This window comes from Egretta garzetta, unplaced genomic scaffold (assembly GCF_000687185.1).
Source record: "Egretta garzetta isolate BGI_Z169 unplaced genomic scaffold, ASM68718v1 scaffold118, whole genome shotgun sequence".
NCBI classification, from domain to species: Eukaryota; Metazoa; Chordata; class Aves; order Pelecaniformes; family Ardeidae; genus Egretta; species Egretta garzetta.
The window spans coordinates 905,944-931,280 of NW_009260484.1; the positions used below are offsets into that span (position 1 = coordinate 905,944).

The 25,337-nt window shown below is 36.7% G+C and overlaps 1 protein-coding gene across 1 annotated transcript in view; it reads left to right on the plus strand.

Moving 5' to 3' along the window:
- The first annotated feature begins 67 nt into the window (after positions 1–67).
- The window catches only part of ARID4B (AT-rich interaction domain 4B), a 95,449-nt gene continuing 70,179 nt past the window's right edge, over positions 68–25,337 (plus strand). Inside the window, 1 exon segment of the mRNA XM_035899663.1 lies at positions 68–125. Coding sequence (XP_035755556.1) covers positions 120–125 — 6 coding nt within the window. The 5' untranslated portion in view covers positions 68–119.

The following is a 25,337-nucleotide window of genomic DNA, read 5'->3' on the forward strand; positions in this document are numbered from 1 at the left end:
CCCCGCCCCCCGCCCGGTGCGAGCGGCTGGTGCGGTGCCTTAGCGCTTTGTTTTAAATTCCAGGTCCAGCGTCGGCCGCTCAGCCCCTGTCGAGGCTTTTACCGCAGCCTGAGCTCATCATGAAGGTAAAACACTCGCTTGCGTGCCTGGGAGGGGAAGGAAGGGAGGGTTGCATGAAGAAATGCTGTCCTGTCTGTCAGTCTGTCCCGACCCCGGTGCGAGGCTTTTACCGCAGCCTGAGCTCATCATGAAGGTAAAACACTCGCTTGCGTGCCTGGGAGGGGAAGGAAGGGAGGGTTGCATGAAGAAATGCTGTCCTGTCTGTCAGTCTGTCCCGACCCCGGTGCGAGGCTCGGTGCTGGTGCAGATCCAGACCGCAGGCTGCTTTTCCCCCATTGCTGTGTTTTGGTGCCTTAGCTCATTTGCTGATGGTGGGGCAGGCTTTGCTCTGCCACATTATGCTGGGGGAAACCTTAAGTTCTGTGAGCGGGGGTTGTTCTCCTTCAGAAACATTGTTTGTAGGAGAATAAGGACATGGCTGCCTGGGCTGAGCTTGCTTCATGGAGGAGCAGGGGACAGGCACTCTGCTGCACAACCGTGTTTACTTGAATGGAGGGTAAATGGTAGCTTTACTTACTTTCTATTTGTTAATAGGAGTTTTGTCATATGAATAATCTTGATATGATCAGAGAGGGTGCATGTAAGAGATTCTCTGCAGTGAAATGATTGCTGTAAGGTGCAGAAAGATTTTCAAACAGGTTCTGATTTTCTTCTCAGTGCTGTGTAGTACTCACATACCTCATTGTGGCTCATTTTTTTTCTCTTAGGCCTTTCTAGACTACTAATTTCCGAGTATGCAAGTTTTATAGCAAAAAAAATCATGTCATGAAATAGAATGATTTCTTCTGTGTGTGGCAAAGATCTGTGTGCCTAAAAGTAGTTTTTAACAACGGGGGTTGTTAGTTTTTTTTAATCATTTTGCTGATATGTCTCACTCCAACTGCCGTTTATGTTACCATGACCCTCATGTAATTCGGCTCCTGGTCCTGCTGGGCTGCAGTAAATCTCATTTCAAAATACTGTAAATCTTATAAAAATAATTGTTACTGTGATACATCATCTCTTTGGTATTTATTAATAAAGAAGGAGTCTGTATGTACGGTCTTGCACTATCAGAGTTATGCCTACTGTCTGTGAATGAGTATTATGTAAAATGTGTACCTAGTACTATATTCAGTGCTAGAAAAGGTAAATTATATGGACTGTTTTAATTTCTGGATTGATCTGAGTTGCTGAGCAGCAAACTAAGTCTTGTTCTATAGCTGTTAAAGGTTTAGCATGTTTTTTTTACTTTGGTGACTTAATGACAGCATCTTTTAAAAAATCATGTTTTAATTGCCCTCCCTATCATCTTTCTTTAACAAGTATTAAGATATAAAATACTGCACGTTTTTCTCATTAGAAGTAAACTATGAATTTACAACGACAGGCTGTTGAAGTAGTATGATGCAAAGCTTTCCAAATGTAGCTCATTGCCTGGTCGGGATGCAGGAGATGGAAGCAAGAGAAATAGGAGGCAGTATAAGGAGCTTTTTTCCCCCAGAAGGAAAAACACTTATTTAAATGACAGCTAAATTTACATACATTTCTAATACTCTTTTTCCATGTAAACAAATCTCACAGTTGCCATAGAGATTAGGTTCAGATACTGTGGTTATAGAGCCATATAAATATGGAGATAGACAGTTGGGAGGATGAGGAGGTCGGATCACAAGTGGAATGCAAAGTGTTCTGTGAAATAGCGATAGAGACGTACTTCAGGCTGAATTGAACATACAACAAATGTTTAAATTTAAAGCAGTGAACACAGAAACTTGTTAATAGAGCCATATTAAAAAAAAAAACAACAACCCAAAAAACTCCCAGCTTATTTATTCTTTGTTCAGGTTTGTGCTACTATTGCATTTTTATTTATTATTAAATCTGGATTAATTCTGTCAGGGTGTTCAAATGCGAAGTTTAAGTCTGCAGTTTTTGCAGTTTGTATGTGTGTAGTGTTAATCTCATGTATGCTTGAGATAACTCCCAGTACTTTATTTACTGGGCCCTGTAATGCTAAGTGAGGTTAATCTGTAAGTTATAACACTGAAGCTTTAGTTACTACACTGAAACTTTTAACAGAATTGTGGCTCAACAGAAATTTCTAAGATTCAACAGTCTAACCAAGACTGTTTTTTAAGATTTTAGGAGTCATGCAGTGCATCAGTCTTTCTGCCTGGCTTAAATTTGTAATTTATTTTATAACCTTACAAGGATACAAGTTAGTCTGGTAAGAAGCAGTAAGGGAGAGTGCGTAAGAAAATTATTAGCTTTCTGTTCATATCACCACAAGGTAACATTGACTATACTAGATCAAGATACTGTTTAAATATGACTGTATATTTGTGTGCATTTTTTTGGTAAGTTATTGAAAGAGTATGCCTCAAGGACACTTCAGCATGTAGAGGATTTAATGCCTTAAGGCCTAGTCTTACATTGAGTCTGCTGACTGCAGGCTTGCTGCTGTCTGCACGATCGAGGCCTGTGTTCTGATTTATGCCTTGGTCATTCTTTCAGGTGCAGAGGGTTATGTATTCTGGTGTATAGAGCATTAGAACTGGATTCCTTGACGGTATCTTTGTCTCTTTGGATGAACTTGAACAACTCATTTAGCTTTACTGACTCTTTTCCCCACCTGTGTAGTATGGATAGAATGTTTATCATTCTTTGCAAAACACAGTGAAGTGTATTTAGGAAGAGTCCCAAGTCGTATTGATAGAAAGCTGTAAGTCACTCATGCTCTTGGATTTTGGAACCCTCTGAGACAAGAGAGGTGTGCTGCCTGCTAAGAGATTACCACCTCCAAAGCTGCTGGCTTAATTGTTCTCCCTACAATAACCCAACTTAATCCAAGTAAATGAAGTCCCTTGTATAAACGGGTAACTTTAGCCTATTAAGTAGTCTTCCCATGGACTGCAGAGACCACTTGAAGGCAGTCTTGAAATATGTTGAAATATCTCTTAAAAGAAGTATTCAAGTCTTGACATAATTGTGCTCATTGCTGTGATCTTGTACTAAATCAGGCTTTTTCCTGTGTTGAATGACCTCTGATACTGTTGTATAGGTAATGGCTAGGACAATTTGCATGTTGTAGTCAAGCTTCTGTTTGTTTGTTTAGCTTTGGCACCTTCTGCATAAGCTTTTCACATTAAGTATACTTTGGAAGTACATAGCTTCTATTTGATTATTTAAAAACTAGTTGTGTGACATCAAATTACTACCTACTAAGTAGGTAGCAATATATATAAAAACATTATTATAGTTTGGTTTTATTTTTTCCCCCTAAGTTAGGAAATAAACTCCAGGAAAGCAGAGTTCCTGCTTATAAAGAAACAAATAAACGCAAGCTTGGTTTCCCCAATGGTTTTTACTAAGAACTATTGTAAGTGCGCCTGAGATTTTTAATACATATTGCAGCATTTGCTTGATATTTAAATATGTGAATGAGGGTAATATACCCACTGTAGTTAAAAAGTTCACTGCTGACTGGAGATAAAAATAGTGGATGTCCTAGAAGCTAGAGCAATGCACTGTGAATTAAGTGATCTGAAATGATTGTTTAAATGTTTTGATGCTATTTGCATGTTAATGCTTTTCAGTCTGTAAAATATGAAATATTTAATGGTTGTAGATATTTCTGTTTGGTAGCCCTAAAGGTTCCTGAGTGCTTGCTCAAACTGCCAAGCTAACAAATTAAAGAAACCATGTGTACAGTTTATGGTGGATTTTTTTGTTTTTAATTCATCCTGAATTTACATTTTGGTTTCAGTAGTCTTTCCTAGTCACCGCCGTAGCTATCCACAAAGATCACTGGTGCACACTGATGCTGTAACTGCTTTCCCTTAAAGCCAGTCAGCCTGTTGCTCGTATTCGCTGCCAGTGTGGCAGAGGACAAAAGTGAAATATCTAGTAAACTTTTCAGTCACTAATTTCCAACTTTGAGCACAAGTCAGCAGCGAGTCCTATTGCTCTTATGCAGACTGAAAACCAGTCATGGAATCTAGTGACCTTTCACATTCTGTTTAACTGTTTGAATTACACCAGAAATGGAGATTTATAAAGGAAGAGTACCGTTAGAGTAGTTTTTGTGCTGGAGGTAGGAGAACAGGTAAGTCTTAAAGAGGTGGTTTTCTTTTGTTATTTGGTTTTTTTTGCATTATGAAAAACAATTTTCTTAAAATCTGTCCTGATGTTCCAATGTGAACAAGTGATCAGAGGCAGTTATTGACTTCCTTGTGCTTGCATAATTATGTAGAAAGGAAAGCAAACACCACTTGCACCAAGCAATTACAAGTCATGTTGGAATAATCTGTTATTTTGAAATTGGTTATTTGCACTTTTGAAATGCCAATCTTAGTCTATTTTACAGTGGCTAAACAACATAGAAGTCTTGAACTTAAATCTGCATGATTAGTGTGTGACTATTCAGTAGTGGAGTGTGTTGATAAGGACTCGGAGTTAATTAGACCACCTAGTGGAAAAAAGGCTGTGTTAGACTGCGAAAACTAAAGTTGTAATAAACTATGAGCATTAGAAAAGTGAAGTTGCCTGTATTACTGTCTTCAAAGTTGGTGAATGATTTTTGGATCAACGCTCTCATAGCAGCATGACTGTTGTTTCAGGATACTGTCTAAGAAAAATGTTAGTAGACGGAATAATGAATATGCGTATCTTCGCTTTGTAATCTGAAACAAGTTATTGTATACATGTAAGTGTAGAAGCATTCTGTGATACACATTGTGTTTTCAAAGAAATTCTGCATTGTAGTTGAGAAGTCTTTTGAAACAATGCAGTGGTTTTGAGGTATTAAGCTTTATAGTCACTGTCAAATACTTCATCTGAATACTTTGCTGGTCATGTAAACTGAAAAAAAGGGCAGAGAAAGGTGGAAATGATCCTGTTGTCACAAACTGGTTTCAAATTTTTGTTTAAATCCTACAGATACACACACTTTCCTTAGAAATAGATGCTTCAGCTAATAAGCTGAAGAATAAAAATAAAGGGAGTTTGAGATTTCCTCATTTGAAAAAGGTAACAAATTTTAGAGAAGAACCTAGAGCCTGTATTTACTTGGCACCCTAATGTGATACAGAGCCATCAAAATGCTAGATTATGTTTCAGTTCATACGTACTTGAAAGTAGTTAACCTGTTGTGAAATGCAATAGTAGGTTCTCTGCAGTACTATTTACTATAATAGGTACTATTTACTATAATAGGCACTTTAGCTGTTTTACAGAAATGTACAAATCTGAATAAATATGGATCTTGTACTGGTTTTGCCTTAAGTAAGATTCAGGTCACAGTTGAGAAATGTTGGTAAATCAGGGCTTGTATGGCTGCTTGGTTTTCAGTTGACATGCTTCAGTAACAAATACTTTTCTGCCTTTCATATATAGCATTTCCAGTGTTGTCCAGTTACTGTGCTTACTGCCACTCCCTGGTTATTTGCTTTTGTGCACATGGAATGGATTTTTAAAGAATTCTAGAAGATTTGCCCACAGCACCTGGTCTAGTGGAAGGTGTCCGTGCCCATGGCAGGGGGCTTGGAACCAGATGGTCTTTAAGATCCCTTCCAACCCAAACCATTCTGTGATTCTATGATATGATTTCAAAAGGGCTCCAGAGAACTAAGGAAAATTGTTTATGCATAAACTAAAAGTCAGTGAATTAATAATTGTTAGAATTATTATTTTAAAAGGTTTTGATGGAAAGTTGTACATTTGGGTGGTTGTGTTTTTGTTTTTTAATGTTCTTGTTAACATGGGGTGACCAAATGAGAGGATATTTCAGGGAATTCAAGTATGGAGAAGACAGCAAGCCACTTTGATATTCTACACTTGACAAGCCATCTATTTTCCTTCTGAAGTTTAGTTTGAACCAGTGAAGAAATTCAATAAAGCACTGTTGTGTTTGCTTTTTTTTTTTTTTTTTTTTTTTTTTTTTTTTTTTTGCTTGGAAGGCAGCCTATAAAGCAGTCATGACCTGTTTAGCAAGAAGTGTTTGTAAGCAAGCTCTGGAAAGGCAGCTGTGAGACTGTTGGAGCAGGGTGGTGGAGGGTGTTGCTGAGTTACCTGTAGAAAACTAGGACTGAGGTGACCTGCCTGCATTCTGTGCGACCACTGTGTGACAGTGACTTCCTGACTGAGTGTATATTAATTAAATGAGTGTGGAGTACTATTTTTGGGCTTCCTGAACCTGTGGCAAGCTCTGTGAAGAAGATTTTTCTTACAAGCTAAGCAGTAACGTTGTAATACCTAACTATGCAAAGGCACTTTCATTACTGTGAGGAAAAGCAGTAGTCATCTCCAGTTAACCTGCTTCCACTGCTGTTGTCTTTGAGCCTGTATGTGCTCTGGAGTGGGGAGTGTAGTCAGTACACCAAAGAAAAGACCTTTAAGCATCCAGAATTCCCAAATTATGTAGTCTTTGATGGTCACTTCTGCAGACTACCTTAAAGAGTATGCTATTTAGAGACAGCATTCATCAGTTGTCATTTAAGCTACGTGTGAATGCAGACATCTGCAGAGCTCTGTTGCAGAGTAGATCATGCAGGTTGGACTAACTGGTGAATAACACTCACTCTTGGGCAGAAGAGTGAGTTTGCTGTTCTCATTGTTTAATCTGTTGTTTTTTCCCTCAGCTACCTACAGCAAAGGATTTGGTTTGTCCCCAAACAACCTGCAGCAAAGGATTTGGTTTCCTAAGTGGTTTGTCAAATTAACCTTGTATGGTCATGGAAGAACGCAGTCTTGTCTCCTTCTTCCACTCCTGACTGTTTATTCTTCTTGTCTTTTGTGCCAGCAGTCCATTCGTGTGGTCCCAAGGCGGACTGAATCAAACTGAAATTAACTCAACAACAAGCAGATACATACACACTTCAGTTGCAGCCAGTCCTTGACCTGGCTGATCCCTACCATTGGGGTGGAGGAGGGAGAGAAAAGCAGAAGTGCACCAAGACTGATTTGGATTGGTTTAAACTGCTTGTGAACAGTGTTATTCCCTGTCCCTCTGCCAAGTTAGCAGTTTTTAGTCATTAGGCTATACGTTTTGTACACTGTCTACATGTGAGATTGCCATAGAGGTTTCTCTAGGCTTGCTTGCTAGCTAGAATGCTGCACTTTTCTATAGGTTTGAAGTCCATGTTTTCTAGAAGGTGTTCAGTGAAAAGATTAAATGGAATTGAAGGTGACAAATCAAATTTAATTTTTGATATGATTGATATTGATTTCAAGTTCAAAAGATGGAGAGGTTTTAAAAAAGAGATGGTATTCAACACAAAAAAGAAAGTATTTTAAGTATTTTTTAAAGAGGCCAACATAGGCTTTGCTTCCCCACCTCCCCCAAGTTCTTATTCAATACTTGGAAAGAATACCTTTAATAATAATGTCTTTTCCCCCCAAACTAGAGAAACAGTATTACAGTTTTCTGCAAAATAATATTTATAAATACTATCTTTCTATCCTCTAAAGGTGACAATCTTCATGTAATGAATACTTACGTTAATACATTTGACAATAGGTATTTTTAACAATGGGTGGAAGAATTAAGCAATTGTGCTACCTTTGTTCCAAGTTAAAACTGTCAGAAATTATAATTTGGGGAGAAGTTACATCACTCTTACTTTGATAAGGAAATGGAAGGTAATAGAAGTCAAGCTTTTGATTCTTTATATATTAAGAAGGCCCATATATTTATGGGTAGATTAGTGGAGACCTGGTGACAGTCAGGAGTTAATGCCAGTTGGAGGTGGTATCGTAAGGTGTATGACACTTTCTGCTTATTACCAGAAACTTAATGCAAAAATGTGGATGACATTTGTTGTCTTCCTTTCCAAGAACTGGGATTTTCACTGAGCTTTTGTCTGGGATCTTTTCTCTCTTAGATGCCCTTCTAACTAATTATTGTTCATTGTTTATACCATCCTTCTAAGGGCAAGGAAATGGGATTTGACTTCAGCAAAATTCAGAACCAAGTGTATCTGATGCAAGGTTTCAGCTGGTAATGAATAATGTAATAGGGAGTAATTTGTTTGTTTTTTCACATTCTCTCTGACCTGAAAAAAGTGTTTCAGTTTGTGGCAGGGCAACCTGGTCCACCGTGATAATTTTTTTCCTTCAGATTTTCAGCTATCCTCTCAACAGCAGATCGCAAGTGTTAAGTCTCATATTTGTGCATTTTAAATAGTCCACTTCATGTTTTCTTAAAGATAAATGTAGAATATAGTCTTCTAAGATCACAAAGAATGCTTTAAATTAATTTATAATGGTGGAAGATAGACTTTCCAATATCCTGTACGAGCGTTTAAGTGAAAGAGCGTTAGCTTAATCTTTTTGTTAATGCTGTGAACCTTAGGTTAATGTAACTTCTTTTCCTGGGAGAAATAATAAGGGGTTGAGACGTTTTGGAAATGAGTACGTGTTATACCAGCATTTCAGAATTCAGGAATTTATAATGGAATATGTTTTTTTTTACTTTTTAACTTCTTTTGCTGCACTGCTTGTTGAAAGATAGATGTTGCTGTAATACTAAATGAATGTTACCTCAAATTAGATCACTAAACTTAGAAATAAAATATATATGATTCTTAATCTTTGTGCTTTGACAAATATAAAAGCATTTTTGAAAACGGCAATAATTTTATAAATTTCTACTTTAATTTCTTTAGAAGGTTGTTGTGCTAGATGTGCATCAAGGGAGATAGTAAAATACTTCAGTGTAAGTGATACTGCACTATAGTTTAAAAATTAGTGTGTAATATGTACTAATACCTTGCTGCCTGGGACAGAGACAAAAGTGGAGACAAGAATTCAACTTCAAGTCATTTCCATTTTGTGAATGCAGATTTATTCTAACGTGCTCTTCCAGAAGTTTATAATGACAATCCACATATGTTTACCCATAGAACATGATTTGGGTAACTGTGCAGCGTCTTTGTCTTCTTTGTGGAATTTCGTGCCTATTTTCCTGCAGTGTTGGACAATTTAAATGACACTAAAGCTTGGATTCATTCCTTTGCTTACAGATTACTAGTGCAGCTTTTACATTCCTAAAAATCAAGTAGTGCAAAAGATGATGTCACCTGATGATAGACAGTATTGGATACATGGGCTAGAACCTGCAAAAAGTCACACTTCAAGTATATTCTACTATTCTCAATGCGTTTTGGAGCTGGGCTACTGAGGCTACTGTTTTAACTGTGTTCCCTGGAAGAATTTACCATTAAGTTCCAGAAAGTATCAGTATGTATATTAGATGTCTGTCTGCAGTAATTCAGTTTTTTGGTAATTCTTTGGCCGTTGAGCTAATATTCTGATTTCACTCTACTTTGCTTGATGCTAGCCAAAATGTTTGGATTGATAAATCAAACATATTTTACTGTATTAAATCTATTATTTCATACACTGACTTTCCTTGGATAATACAGAGTATATGTACACTTAGGATGATTCAGGTTTTTAGATGCAAATAAAGTGAACCAAGTTGCTTTTGTTACTTTCTATATAGTAAGAAAAAGTCTCTTTTGATGACAGCATAATAATAGTATATCAATGATAGAGTGATAGGTATATGTCCCCTATGACAGACTTTTTTCATGGGTAACATACATGGCATTGGTAGCATCTAGATAGCAACTCAGGTGGTAGTAGGTCAGCTTTAAACAAGTGGAATGTTTTTATTTATATCTCCTAAGTAGCACTGATTTCAGTTTAGTAAAATTACACTTACTCTATTTTGCATTAAAATAGAGAAAAATCCTACTTATTTCTGACTGGAATAACTTGTGCAACAGCACTTAATGGAACACTTGACAGGGTGCAATAAAATCTTAATTGTGGTCTGACAATAAATATCAAACATAGCATCTATTATGTCAAATAAAAATCACGCATGACACTTAAGCTGGCCTGATCAAGTTTCTCTAGTTGTGTATATTGTATTTACTTAGTTGGAATTTTGAGGAAGCAAATCAGCTTTTATGAGCTTTTATATATATATATAAAATATGTAAGTATATATAGAAAAAAGAAAAAAAAATAGAGAAAATTGTAAACTTCAGGTGCTTGATTCCAGACATATCCAGATACAGTTCCAGAACTTTGCTGATCTTATTGCTGTAGCTGAATATCCTTACTACACTTGCTCAGAATTAAAATTGGGAAGAAACAAATACACTGCAATACTTGAATGCCATCTGCAAATGGGACTACCCTGCGTTTACAAGCAAACGCCTTAATCTCAAAGGAACTGCAGCATCTTTCCTTTTGTCTGGCAGTTTCACAGCTTTTGTGCCCACTGAAACAACGTTCCAGCCAAGTACACAAACAAGTATGTGGGCACATGTCAGTTGCTTAGAAGGGCCAGTGTGAACTCTTCAGTTGGGTATTCTGCTTCTAGCAGGGCTGATACACAATATTTGCGTGAAAGCAAATATTAGAGTGGGCTGATTAGTCATATGGCAGTATTGGAAGATCAGGTTTATTCTTTAAGCTGTGTATTTCGGAATTTCTCTTCAATTATCTTCTTAGGCTTAGGAAAAAAATACTGATCATAAAAATATAATTAGAATTTCATTGACACATGTAGTTGATACTGTAGCCTTTTAATTTTGACAGAGACACTGATATTTCATTATTGATATGCACTGTGAGAATGCTGCATTGTCTTGGGTACCAAAGACCTCTTGGGATGCCTCTTGTTGAACTTCTGAGAACAGAATGAGGTTTCACGTGGAAAGGAACGGTAGAATTGCTCACGTACAGAAGACTAGCAAGTAAAACTTGAATAGGCTTTTTCTCTTTCACTTTAGTAATTCCAAATGTTACTTCTTGAAAAGAGGCTAAAAAAATGAAGGTTTTATTATAAGAGGCCTGAAGACTTTTAAGAAAAAACCCTGGGCTTTACAGAATAGCTTCAGCACACTTGAAAGCAGTGAATAGATACCACCTCTGCAACTCCAAAAATTTTACTCTCTGTTCTTTAATATGTTGAAGAGTTTTGTAGAATCAGGGAAGGGATCTTCCCCAAAATAGCCACTCCCTGGATATGGCTGCCATTAGTCGCAGGCTAAGCCAGCTGAAGATGTTTTGGAAACAGGTGCAGTGATGAGTAGCCAAAGAAACTGAAGCATTCTGGGTAGTTAAATTGGATAAAAGGTATGAAACAAGTAGTTTAGTTCCTTTAATTCCTTAACTTTTGAAAGGTAATCTAGCTGAATGCTACCTGCTTGTATATTGTTCTTATTCCCTATAGTTACTAGGGTGGCACTTTTACTTTCTGTGTAGCGCACATCTAAAATACATTAAAACTCTTCATAATTATGCAGCACTTGACAAACCTCCTCTTAAACTCATCTTCTATGGGTTATTTCTCTGTTTAAAAATATCTGTGTTATTTCTAATGCCTGCATTCTTGTTTTGCTACCATTTTTTTCTGATGGAAAATTCTTGAAAGGGTTTTCAAGGAGTAGAACTTAGTTGAACAGGAAAAGCTTGCATCTCTGCTTTGGATAATTGCCATATTGATTATATTTAGCTTTTCCCCCAAAACCTCCTTTCACAAACCTAAAGCTTAAACACTGAACTTGTACATTTAGGTAGAGAGCAACTCTGGAAGGTGAATGCTGTTGTGGAAAGGGATAAAAAAGCAAAATGATCAATTTTCTTGTAATACCCCTGCTACTAACCATGCAGGAGTATTTGGTCAGTAGTATTCTCAGAAAATGTCTTGAGATGGGTGAGGAGTTTGTGTGCTTATATTTGTTATATTTCTGCAAGTTACGAATTGTGTTCCTACAATTTAGGAAACTTGTAAAAACAGCTCATAGAATAATATTCTTAAAGAAACACTGTATTTTTTATGAGGGAAAAAAAGGCAAAAAATAAAAATTATGGACTTAAGGTTTCAGTCTTAAGTAATTTCTTCCCTCCCCTCCCCTCATTGTACTGAGTTATGTATGTCTTCCTTCAAAAGACAAAGTCCTGGCATTTCTTTCCGCTAATTTGGGGAAAGTGGGATATGCAGATAAGTTGTTGGGTTTTCACATCTTGAGGGGTGAAGGGAAGAGTTACAATTTATTTAACAGTTTGAGGAACTGTCCATCTGAAAGAAAAGTACGTTGTGAAAAATAATTGTCTATATTTTTCTGGCAGAAGATTACATTAGTGAAAACAAAGTTTATTCAATAGAATATTTTGCCACAGCAAGGCTCTTTAGATTTAACATCACCCATAGTAGCTCAACCTTGATTTGAGGTATGGGTTGCCTTGTGCTACAGTTTGAGAAAGCAGCATTGTGGTTTTTGTTGGGATAACTTCAGCTTCACTTATTTGCTGCTTCTCTTGACAAGTCTACAGTGCAATGTTGTGCAGAGATACCTGTGCCAATAGTCCCCTGGTCAGAGTACTAAGCTCAGCATGAGTTGTAATGTACCACAGTTTTTTCAGGTAAATTACTCACTGTACTACTTCTTGTGCTGCCCTAGCTATGCAGTCTCCAGCATAGTTAAGGCATCTATATTCTGCAAGGATGTAGATATATCATACGTCAATGATGGCCCAATAGGTGCTGGTAAGAAAACACCAGTAGATTTATCAGAAAATAATGTTCTTTCTTTTGTCTTCTAGGCTCAGATAATTGGTTTTGTGGATTACATAGCTACAGTCTTAACTGATCTACTGTCTGCTTTTCTTGACTGGGAACTTTCTGTAGTCTTAACCAACCATTTTATAGTAGTGGCAGACTAAACTTAATTTGAATCTGTGTCAGTGCTGCTTGGATGATTCTGCATAGTGCAATTATATGTATAGTCATGCTAACACTTCACGTTAACCTTTCTTGTGTCTGGCTTGAAAAGCTGTCTTCCAAGTGTCTTTAATGCAGTTGGTTTTCAACCAATGATCTGCAGGTGCTGTGGGTTCTGTAGCCTGCTTCTAAGGAGATCTGAAGATACAATTGAGACAAGCAAGCTTGTTGGTAGGTCTGTTCGTTATATAGGGACCTATAGCTCCACTAGAATCTTGCGGGAAAATCAGTACATTGAAAAGTTTGAAAAACATCCTTAGTCTAATGCAACTGTCCTTTTGTAATTGTAATTTGCATATACATATATATATATTCCCATCTTTCTTTGCATGCTTAATAGTAGTAGGTACTTTAAATTCCTATGCTTTTCCCCCCCGCCCCCTTTTTTTACTGGGAGAGGAAGCTGAAAAATTATTTTAGTGTTTTGAAAGATGTAATATCTTTATACACAGATATCTCTCTATATATGTAAGGAAATACATTCTGCAGATATATATTTGTATTGTAGTCGGACTGTAGTAGGCAGTTCCAAGGATGGTAAGATTGTACTCCAGATGTCACAAAAAGATAGCCTCTGCTGACTAAGCCTAAGGTACTACTGATGTTTTTTTGCATGTGTATAGTTATTGTATGCTATTTGTAACTTAACTAAGGTAATGTTAAATAATTGTTCATTAGGAAGAAGAATCTTCTTCATATGAAGCTTGGAGAGGAAAATTAGTATTTGCTAAGTGTACATGGGAAAAATATAGGAAAGGATAATCTGCAGGGCACTGAAAAATGTATCTAGAATGTATCATGCCAAATATATTGCAAAGAGACAAGCGTAGGTATACCTGTAAAGCATAATACTTTTAATCTCTACTTTCTGAAATTTATGATGCAAACATAATGGTGGTCAGGTTGACATTTATTTATATGCACACACCCCCAACGTGTATATTTTAATATCTAGAAATTACCTACAGTTCTTTAAAAGGTTCAATTTGTTGGCTAGCTTGCCTTTGAATTTCATTCCAGTTTTATTCTGTTACATTAGCTGTTTAAATGCATAATTATGGCATAGGGAATTCCAGGAAAGCCAAATATAAGGGCTAACTATTTTTAAGCCAAAATATTGCACTCTTGGTGTATTAGTTGTTTTATTCAAATTAGGTGTGTTTTGTTAGCTCTTGTGTAATGTTTTCCCCTGGAGACTAAAGAATAGCAGGCTACTGACTAGGAATAAAAGGCTAGTTTAGTTTAGGAGTGAAGATCTGCCAAAATGTTCCAAATAAGGATTCACTTACACTAAAACCTATGGAAAAGTCTAGGAATAGTGTATATGTAGTCTAAGACCATCCAAAACCCAAAACAAATGAAAAATGTTTGCGTTTGGCTGGTTTGCAAAATGAGAGTCTTAAAAGTTATTGCTGGCACTGAGCTAGAAAGGAAGAAAGACTGTTAGTCTGTGTATGCTAAATCTGCTGGAGCCAGCAGAGAAATTTGAGGACAGCTCTCCAGAGCAAGTCACTGGAAAGCAACAGAGAGCCTGGTTTGACTGTTCTGAAGTGCATCTTCAGATTCTGTTACTTGTGTTTAGTTCGTAGTGAATCTGAGCCTTATACTTTATCTGAGATGAAAACAACCTGTTTGGAAAAGCAGGAGAAAAGCAAAAGGGAAGTTGGTGGAGAGAGCAGAACTTTATTCTGTAGGTAAGGTATCTTTTTGCTATATGTTTTTAATTTAATATAGTCTGAAGTGGGGACTTAGGTGACTATATCTCCACCAAGTCTGAATATTGCAGAAGAAACTAGATGCCAGAGGTGTAATGGACTGAAATAATCTTTGTAGTGATATTTAGCCTTCCGTTAGTGATTTTTTTTTTTTTTTTTTTTTTTAATAGAATTTAGTCGGGCTCTGTGAAGGGGGGAGAAAGTCTGGATAGCCATATTCCTGTAACTGTAGTATGTCTTTTTGAGTGCATGTGCTGTGTCAAATGGTACTAATGGGCTCCCCCAGGTTAAATCTTCACAAGACCACGAGACTATTGAAAGGATATGTTTTCTTGTATTTTGATCTCTCTGCCATTATGGATGTAACCTGGAACTCTGGTTTTCTGGATTCAGTGTGCTTTAGTGTCTGCCTTTGCCGTTAAACTCAGTGGAGTTAAGGTTTATCCTTCCCTGTGCAAGTCAGTGACTTGCTCTGAGGAATCTTGCTTGTCCAGCTGTATGGTTCTGGAGAATTTTCTTGTTCTACTGTAGATCTCAGCTCCCTGAAAGCCTTTCAAAGATTGTCTCAACACTGGGTTGTTGTCTTGGTACAAGTTCTCTGTAGTCCAGTCATTAAATATTACACTTTCTGGAATGTCAAACCAAACGTATTGTTGTTTTTAATGGGACTGATCTCATTTATAAATTGAATTGAGCAAAGTTTCTATTTTGTGGGACATTCCAAAATTTTTGAAATAAATCTTGAAATAATCTCAGTTTAAGATTAGACTTACTTTACAAAACCAAATTAATTAAAAACCCCTATTTTCTTTAGTTCTGTAATATAGTGGTAATGGTGCTTTGCTAGTTTCCTATAAAAATAAACAGTCTATTCCTACAAAATGCTCAGTTGAATCAATATTTTTTTTCATCTAAAAAAAAAAAGGTTTCACTGGAAAAGCTAATACCTGCTTTGTTTGCAAATAGTGTGCAGTGGATATAAAACTTAACATAAACTGTTTTTTTGAGTGCTATCCAAGTAGATTAGACTTTGAATACAAACTTGCATTTGACCTTGCATATACTCCAGTACTGAAGTGCTTTCAGCCAGTTTAAAGCCACTTCAGGGATTTAGTGGAGATGTTGGACTGAAAGCTGTTTGTTAGACACCCAGATCTCTGACTTGCATTCAGGAATGAAACCCAGTTTAGAGGATCATTTGAAGATGAGATAGTGAGCTTGATTGTCTAGTTATTTAAAAAAAAGTGATGAGGTATCATAGTAAATGTCATCTTCCGCATCCAGCTAGGGGCTTCATACATTTAATTTTTAGAATTTGGAAAAAAAAAAATAAAGTTAGAAATTTAGTGTGTGCAATGAAAAGGTAAATGCATACATCTCATACGCACATGAAATGGTGGGGAAGAGAAGAAGAATATTTTCTAGTTTTTGAAATGTCTATTTTTTGCAAGAACCTTACAAATTCTAAACAATGATTATGGGGTGCTACTTCATGTTTTAGTTTGAGGCAGACTGCTGGTTTACCCGTTAATTTCTTATCTTCTACTTTGTTAACTCTGGTGTTTGATCTTACAGTGAAATGATTCAGCTCACTAAAGTGGAAGAAAGCTAATTTGGCAAAAGTAACAGAAACAAATAGCTAATTGGTGAGTTGAATCACTTTAGCCTTTAATCAAAGGTGTTCCAGAACTGATGCAAAAGGGAGGATGGACAGGGAGAGGCATCATTCATGTAGACTTGACTTTGGAGGGCCAAGGCCTTCCCTTTTATACTCAGTTGTTAATTCAACTCACAAAAGAAACATGAAAAAACACACTATCTCTTTAACTGTTGGTGGTGATCCTGTAGCAGCTGTAATAGCCACCTCTCTCTCCTAGCCCCCTGCCCCCCAGTTTCAGACATGAACTACTGTTGGCAGTAGGTAGTGTCTGTCACCAACTTTGATTGTTTAAACCCATTTTATTTGATTTATTTTTGACAGCTATGTTTTTTTGTTTTCTGCAGGTAGACAGAGATCTTAGAATATTTATCCTTTCTTAAAGGATCAAATTGGTTTAACCCTTTTTACTAACTTTGCATAATGATAAAAACTGCATCCTGATGATCATTCAAAGTTACCAGGAAAAAAAGTAAATGAATGTGACTTGTGTTCCAAACTGTTCTGTTGGATTAGATTGGTAGCATAAAGAAGCCATGTACTTATTTTTGTACCGGTTATGTCTGAAAGCACTTAAGTTTTTAGAAGTTTCCTGTTGGTTCTGTAGCATTCAGGGCTGTTTTGATGCTTTCCTTCTTGCTATTTATTTTGTCAGCTCATACACTTCTACACAAGACAAATTTATATTTTGATTCTTATACAGGTAAGTTGTATATTTTGGCTTGTGAATACAGCAGAAACTGTGTATGTTAGTAATTTCTCACTTAAAACCATATTCGTTTTTCTTTATATAGCCCCCATTTTTCTTCTTCCACTCCCAAATTCATCTAAAGGTCCTATTCCATCTGTTCCACAGATAAAGCATTATGAATATTGCCATTTCAGAAATCTAATAAGCAAATGTATTAACTACAAGCTATGTTACCATTTATTTTTTTTTTTTTGCAAGTACTAAGAAAAATGCATTATGAAATTCTGATCCATTATAACGGGATGCCTTTGAGGCTAAAAAACCACAGCTGTAATAGCCACAAGATTGCAGGATTTCAGAGCAATGAATATGAGGACAAGGCAGCCAGCTTTGGCCTAGATACTTTGTTGAGAGGAAGCGGGGACTGACTGCAACAGTTGAGCTTTTAAAACTAAAGACATGAACAGATTGTTGCTGAGCGGAGTTGTATACAGTGTATTTTTAAAATCAGTATTATAAGTAAGTTGAGCTCTAACCAGAGATGAAACCATGTGCATACTTCCTGTCTGTCTGAGACATTGCACCAGTGCCTGGGGGTGGAAGAATGAGTTTTGACACACATCAGCACATATCAGAAGTGGTAAAGATGGTATTTCTTAAAAAAGAAAGAGTGGTTTTCCTGATCACTTCAACTGGCTATTTAGTACATGGGCTAATTCACAGAATCTTGAAAAGCACAGATGCCTTTCCTGTTCTGTAGCTGCCTTTATCACAATATTTTGTTTTAGCTGGGGGAGTTCCTTGTTGATTCAGAATTTGAGTGTGAATAGCTATAGCCAGATCAGGATGAGTCTGAACTACTACTTCAAACTTTGCTTGATGATTCCTTTAATGTGTATTTAGTAAGACTGTTGATTTAAAGCCTCAAAGAGATTAAATATTTATTTCAACCTTTATGATATCTTCAGGTAACTAGTTACACAGCATATTAACATTTTTTTTTTTCAATGTAAAAGCTCTGTTCATCCTGAAGCCATGGGATTTTTGTCATGCCCTAGACTGCAAGATTAAAGAACCTTGCAATATTGCTTCTTTCCTATGCAATCAAAGAGCACTTCAGACTGACACTGTGGGCCAAATCTGGTGAAGGACTGTGGCTAGCTAACCTGCAGGTGTTTGTGATATTTCTCAGTATGAGTGAGGGCACTGCAGAAGTCTCCTTTGTATTACGAACATGCAGGCATGTGGCACTTGATTCTCTGTCTGCGGGCAGAAAGATAATTAGTTGGGTAAGAGCACTTTATGAAGTAGGGTAGAATCCGTTGGGTGGTTAGCACAGGACCTAGCTGCAAGCACCTATGACTTGTTCAAGCACCCATTTCCTTTAAGATGGTTCATGTCATGGATTCGCAGTAGTCCAGAGCCTTTGGTGCTTTATTCAATAAGCCAAGATTCCCAGGACATAGAATTGAGAACTTTGCACTAGCTGCTTCTTAATCTAAGCTTTTAGTGTTTGGGATTGAAGACAGCCAACAGGCTAAGCTGGGCAGCCATCAACAGTCAGCACACTTTAGCGCTAGAGTTTCATGGTATGGTATGTGCCACATTAGCAGTTCACTGCTATTGAAAATGGAACGTGCTGCATGCTATTTCCTCCTCCCCTGGGAGGCAGTTCTTGGGGGAAAAATAGCCAAAAAATAAATGGAACATGAGGCAATGTCATAGCCATGCCAAAAAGGCAAATGTCATGCTGGAAAGTTAAGGTATTACTTGAAAATTGTGTGAAATAATCTGTTTGCTTCTCTTGCAATCAGTTAGGCCATACCTGTGTCCATTTTTGCACCCCAACTTGAAGAAATGTGAGGTAAGTAAATCAAACTCCAGAGGAGAGCAATTAGAAATACAGGGTGTCTTAAAAACATGGCCTATAGGAAAAATGTACACAATAACTTGGGTTTTGGGGTTTTTTTTTGTTTTCTTTTAGAGATGAGATTACTCTGAGGAGTTGCATCTCTTGAAAGCTGCAAAGCAGAACACACTGGTCTCCATGTGCAGTGTTGATAAGACAAGAACTAACAGCAGAAAGGAATATTTAGATGAGATACTGCAGAAAACTCTGTAAGCACTGGAATATGTTGTGTGCAGAGAGTATGGAATATTCACTCCTGGATTTAAGAATAGATATGACAGACATCTGTTACAAATAATATAGCTAAAATGATCCTACTGAGAGGAATGGCCTTGATAACCTTTTATATGTAATTTAGTTTTTGTTTGGTTTTTTTTTCAGGGATCTCATCCATCCTAATTGAATCTTTGATAAAGTGGTTAGATTAAGTTATTTCAGTCTCTTTGTAGATACTTTCTTAACTCATTTTCATAGTTCTTTCTAAATGTCTTGCCCCTGGCCAGCAGTTTTACACTGCATGACTAGGCAGCAGTTGAGGGAGCATGGCAGAGTTAAAATCCCCTCTTCTGTCTAAAATTTCTTGTGTTGCTGTATGGCATTAACCATTTTATACTACTCAGTAGGCTCTTGTGTACAGTTGGCTATCTGCTACAAACACATTTTGTCTCTAGAACCATAGCGCACATGTTCTTAGTTCCTGAATGCTTGGAGTTGGCATAGCTTTGATGTGTAGATTGGTTGTGCTTAATTTACTAAATCAGCTGTCTTTAGGAGGGATCGATACTTAATAAAATTCTGTATTTTCACTTTGTATGGTATTTACTTTTTTTTTGTTTCATACTGGTTGATAGTTGCATGTAGCTTGGACATTACTTTTGGTACTCCCCCATTGTTCTCCTGGTTAGCAATGGTGGCAAAAACCCAAATCCAAAGGCTACACGACTTTTTACCACAGTCATTAAATATTTTAATATGTTATTCTGTTATACTTACATTTTACATGTTATACTTACTGTGATATTAAAAAAGTCCTTTATATTAAATTATGTATTTAATACAGATCTAAAAAATAACATCTTAAAAGCTTAGAATTTCAGAATATAAATTCATCAATGCATATTTAAACACTGTAAGACTAAGAAAACCGTAACTGTAGTTAGTGAGTTGACTTGGGTCAACGTTTGAGAAATCTCGTTCTGCTGGGGGATTTTGAATTAGTACATCATCCCTTCAGCTTTCCCTTTCTGTTCTAATCTAGGAACAAAAATAAATCCTCCCCCCTTTTCCTTCTCAATAATTAGTTGAGTGTTGTACTAAGTATGGAAGTAAACCAAGGCAAGACATTTTCTTTTGTGTTTGCAGAAAAGGCAGTCATGGTTTGTGGTTTGGTTTGGTGGTGTTGGTTTGTTTTTTGGGGTTTTTTTAAGGTTCAGTTTTTCAACTTGGTATGAATTTGCTTCTGAAGTTTTACACAATAGAAAATAGTTTTTAAAATAGATTATAATAAACAGAAGCTTAATATGCTACAATTTCAGTGAAAAAACACCAGCATTCTTAGATAATGATCTGATTTTAATTTCTATTCACCATTCCTGTTCTTGCTATCAGTTTTAGTATCTAAAAATACTGTTATATTTTTTTGTCAACCAAAATGACTGTATTTTTATCAGTTATCTAGAATAAATTTGCTGTAGAATACAAACAATTCCTTTCACATATATAGAATTTCCTGTTCTGTATACTGTTATACTGATTGGGTTTTTTTTAGAACAAACTTACTAAAAAGAAAACAATCATTAAATTATCTTTGACTGGAACTAAAAATGTTGCCAAAGAATTATCAAATTGCTTTAAAAACAGTGGGTTTTTTCTTCTTTAGATTTCATTGACTGTTGATTTTTCAGACTTCACATAGTCCTATATTAGTCACTTCATTATTTTGCTCAGGAACAGCCTGGACTGGTTTGTTTGATTAAACTATCAAATAATCTTTGTTCCAATCCATTTGGAGCACAAGCATATCATTATCATATCAGTCTTTTCAGTGCTTTGAAACATTCAAAGTTTTTCATAGCAGAAGCAGCATCTCGAGACAGAATTGTGGCACATTTTAAAAACTGAGGCAAGTTGTCCAGACCTAAGAATGTAAATAATGCTCCTAAGCATTACCTGAAGTTTTTAGTTGGAAAAAGAGTGTTTGTCAAGGGAAAGATCTAATCTAACTTATTTTTAAGTCCAAAATGGGTATCAAGAACTTCCTTTTTACTAAATTTTCACCCTCTAATAACAAAATGCATTATCAATTGCTTCCTTTTTTTGACTTAAAATTCTTCATACTTGAATGCATTTTGGTTCTTGCAGTAAACACACTAAAGCTGAAAGAAGTCTTTCAAATACCTGTGACTAAAAGAGGAGTATTCATTGAAACGCTCCTTATTTCAAGCTAATTACTGCTTTGTTTTATCTTTACATATATAGAAACCTAATGTTGAGACTTCATTTGGAACATACAAAATAGTATGAATATTTGGTTAAACCTTACAGAAAAATTGCAATCTGGTAGCTATGGCAATGATTCACTTCAAAAAAGATTTTATATTCAGGGGGATAAACAGTGGGAGTAGGCATTCAAAATACCTTTCCTTCATGTGGTCTTTCAGCAATACAGAACAAGAGACAACACCTACAGAAGGAACTGTAAAGAACTGGCATTATTTTTAGAGGGACTGACCAGAAGTTCTGCAGTGTTTGATTAAATAAAACATCTTATAGTTATATGCTGTACTGATAGAAAGAATACAGATTTCCGTTCTTAGACCTTAAAGTACTAGAGAAACATCAAATGCCTACTTGCCTTTGAGTAAGATATGCATTAGCCCCATTCCGCAGACTTGAAAGTTGGTACGTGCCTGCTGGGTTGCATCAATGTGCAGGAACTCTGTGACCAAATTAGGAACAGAATCAGAATTCAATGGATTTTATTCAGTGTCATGGGGTGGGAGAGATCTAAATCCTGTATTTTTTTTAAGCATAGTCACCTTTCTAGATTTGCTGTTTTGAATAGGAAATGAGGCAATTACAGTTTGAATGTTTGGAAATTACTCAGTACAGTTCTGGATGGAGAATCAAGTTGGTCTTTGACAATGATTATGACTGACTTTTAAACATTTTCCTTTGAAATTTTTCTCATTTTCTGAGTAAAATAGAGTTAAAATATTTTTATAATTCTGTATCCATCAACTTAGTGTAGTTCCAAAAACAAAAATTAAAAAAAAAAAAAAAGTCATGGGGTTACTAGTTCATACAAATTCAGCTTTATACAGATAAGTAAAAATAATGAAAATCCACTTTACCTTTAAAACAGAAACATTAAATAAAGGAAGTATTAGCTGAATTGAACCTCTTGTTTTGGGTCATTAGGTCCTTCATGGCCTTAGAACCTGTAAATCCTTTCCACATAGCTCATTTTTATTCAGAGAGGAAAATCAGCTTTTGCAACTTTTCCAGTCTTTAAGAACTTTAGATAAGCTAGGCATTGAATTGATCTAACTGAGTAATTTGAAATAAACAAAATACCGCCTTTGCCCCTGTAGAGAATGGTAAAGCTGTCAGCAGTTGGTTTAGTACTTCCAGACATCTGCCTACTAGGTTCTGGTAACTTCCAACTTGGGTGTGGGGGGAGAAAAGGGAAAAAAAACTCTTTTTGCCACAATTATATGCTGTATCATGTCTGCTTACAAGACTGGTGAGGTGTTAAAAATAGGTTTCATTACAAGAAGCCCCCCTCCCCCCCCCCTTTAATTTAGAAATGTTCAGTTTGATCATGATGTTCCTACCATAATTTTGATTTGTGGGCAAAATATTGACAACATTGAAACATTTCCCTGTAGAAATTTCAAAATTACTAGTTTTGCCTTTCTCTGAAATATACAACAGTAACAAAATGAAAAAAAATAAAGCCAAAGTCTGATTTTTCAGCCAAAAGAAAATTTCCCCAAAGCACACTCTTACTCCTGGGCTTTCATGTAATACCCTTTTCATAGAAAAAACATCACTGTCCTTCATTCTATGTTGTAGTCTGCAAGTTTCCAGAAAAATTCCTCCTGCTTCCTGTTGGAATGTTCTCATTTCTGGGAGGTGGAAGATAGGCCAATGGGTTTACTTTTTTAAAGGAGTTCTTTATCTTCTGGGCTTCAGTCTTTGTTTCAGATGCTGCATTTGTTTCTGGGGAGTTACGTGCCTCAGTGACATGAAGTTTGTAGAAAGGTTTTAGAAGTTTCTCATCTTTGTTGCTCTGAAAATACACGAGGAATGTATTTGAAACAAGTATAAAGATATTATCTGCCAAATTGAGTATATTAAATGTGCTATAGTAATAGATTTTTCCTGAAGATGTCTGCTATTACTGTAAATTTGAGTGTCCTAACCACAGCAGGTTGAGCTATAAGCAAAATCTTGCACTTTTAGTTACAGTCAGTAATTTTGTTTATTAAGAGATTGATTCTGCAGTGTGTGGGCAGATCTCTGCTATTGGGTGGAACTTACTGCAGTTTGAAAATACTTAAGGTAATAATCTTTATTTAAGCTAAATAACTTAGTTGGGGAAAGTTTTTTAATGGTTTCTCTGTGGTTTTTTTCACCTGTTTTCATGAAGACAGTTCTTCAGAATTTGTCTAGGAGATGTTGGATTTATCCTTGTTTTCCAAAAAATGCTATTTTTAAAAATTGAGTCTTTTCAAGTCTTCATTGCCCCCAAAGTTTCTGAAACCCCATTGAATGACTTCAGGGTGGGTGCTAATTCTGCAGGATGGAATGGGAGTTACCAGCTATGTGAAACTTTCGCCCTTCATTAGAATACTTAAGGATCTGGCTGGGTTTTGGGGTATTAGTGGTTTTTTCCCACTAATTTCTGGGAGTGAGGATGACTGTAATTGGAATAGTCATGTATGGATGTGATGGTTCTGCTTGCAAACTGGGTGTTTCCATCTTAAGATATGGAAGATGCGCAAACCACGAGAAGACCCTTCCTTTGGAAAGATAACTTCAAAATACCGTAGACTAAAAAAATCAGACGTTGAGCCTTATGATGTTTCTTTTTAACCTCAAGAATTAATTTGGATGCCAGGGTGTGTGTGTGGGTGGGGATGTCTTGAATCTTTAACAAGCTTTTTCTGAACCTTGGTTATTGAAAATAAACAGTTGTTAAATTTACATTTAAAAACTAAACCCAGTCCTTTCTTTTCAGTAGTTGTGGGATTGTTGGGGTGGGTTTTTTTGCTTCTTGAAAATGTTTCACTAGTTTCTTGACTCAGGAGTCTTGTAGAGCAGATAAATGCTGAATTTTGAATGTGTAATACAAGCTGAAATCCTGGCTTTTCAAACTTTATATAGATGAAGGGCAAAGGGAAGGTACAGACCCAGTTTTCTCATTGCATAGTAATCTGAAAGCAGTCCTGCAGGCTTTCCTACTAAGCATGTCTGCTGTGTTTCTAGATTGAATGCTTAATCTTGTTTTCATGTGGTTTACTTGGAACATCCTGTGTGTGGTACAGAGGAATACAGATTAGGAGATAGAAATAATACATTCACACACACTATTAGATGTGCTTATAGGCAAAGGATGACGTAAAGCAATTTTATCAGCTGCTGTACGGCATGACAGACTTCACAAAGGAATTTGAATATAGTTTTGTAGCACAGCTGAAAGAGGAGGTGTGAGGATGATTTCATCCCACGTAGATGGAAACTATCTAAATGTCTAGAAAAACGGGAAAACTGACCTCTTTAACGGCCTTAAAAGGTATGTAAAAGCATGATGCTACCATTTTAGATTGCAATGTTAAAATGCTTATTCTGAAGTGCTCCAGAGGGGTCTGTGTGTTTCCTCCCTCACACTTGGGAAAACCAGAACTATTAATACCGATGTGAATGTCCAAATTCAGAAGATGTGCAGGTTGTTTTATGATGTAGGCATCTAGCCATTTATCAGTCCTTCCAAGTATAATCACCTCTAAGGCTGGAGCGGAACCCTTCCAGCAGCCCGCTTTGCCTGCCAAAGAAAATTCAGCCACTGAATTGGTGGAAATTGCTGACTGGTCACCTAGAGACTGCTCCTTATTTAAGTGTTAAACCAGCTTTTCAGCTGCGGCAGCTTGTGCCGCATGTAGAAGATCCTGTCCGTTACACAGCAGTTGCGCACCGAGATAGCAAATGAGCTGTTCATCCTATTTGCATTAATAAAAACAAAACTAAGTAGTAGCAGTAGTAGTACGGCGGTCGCCCATTAGTTTGGATTTCCTAACAGAAAGCGCAGGACTGCTGCAAGTCCTTTTCATCTCTTCTTGCTCACCCGGGAGAAAGCCAGAAATCGCTGGAGCGGTTTTTTTGCCGTTGGTGCGGGGCGTACGGCGTACCGGGCCGGAGGGGCTGCATCCCCAGCCGCGGGGCGCGGGTTGCAAGGCCCG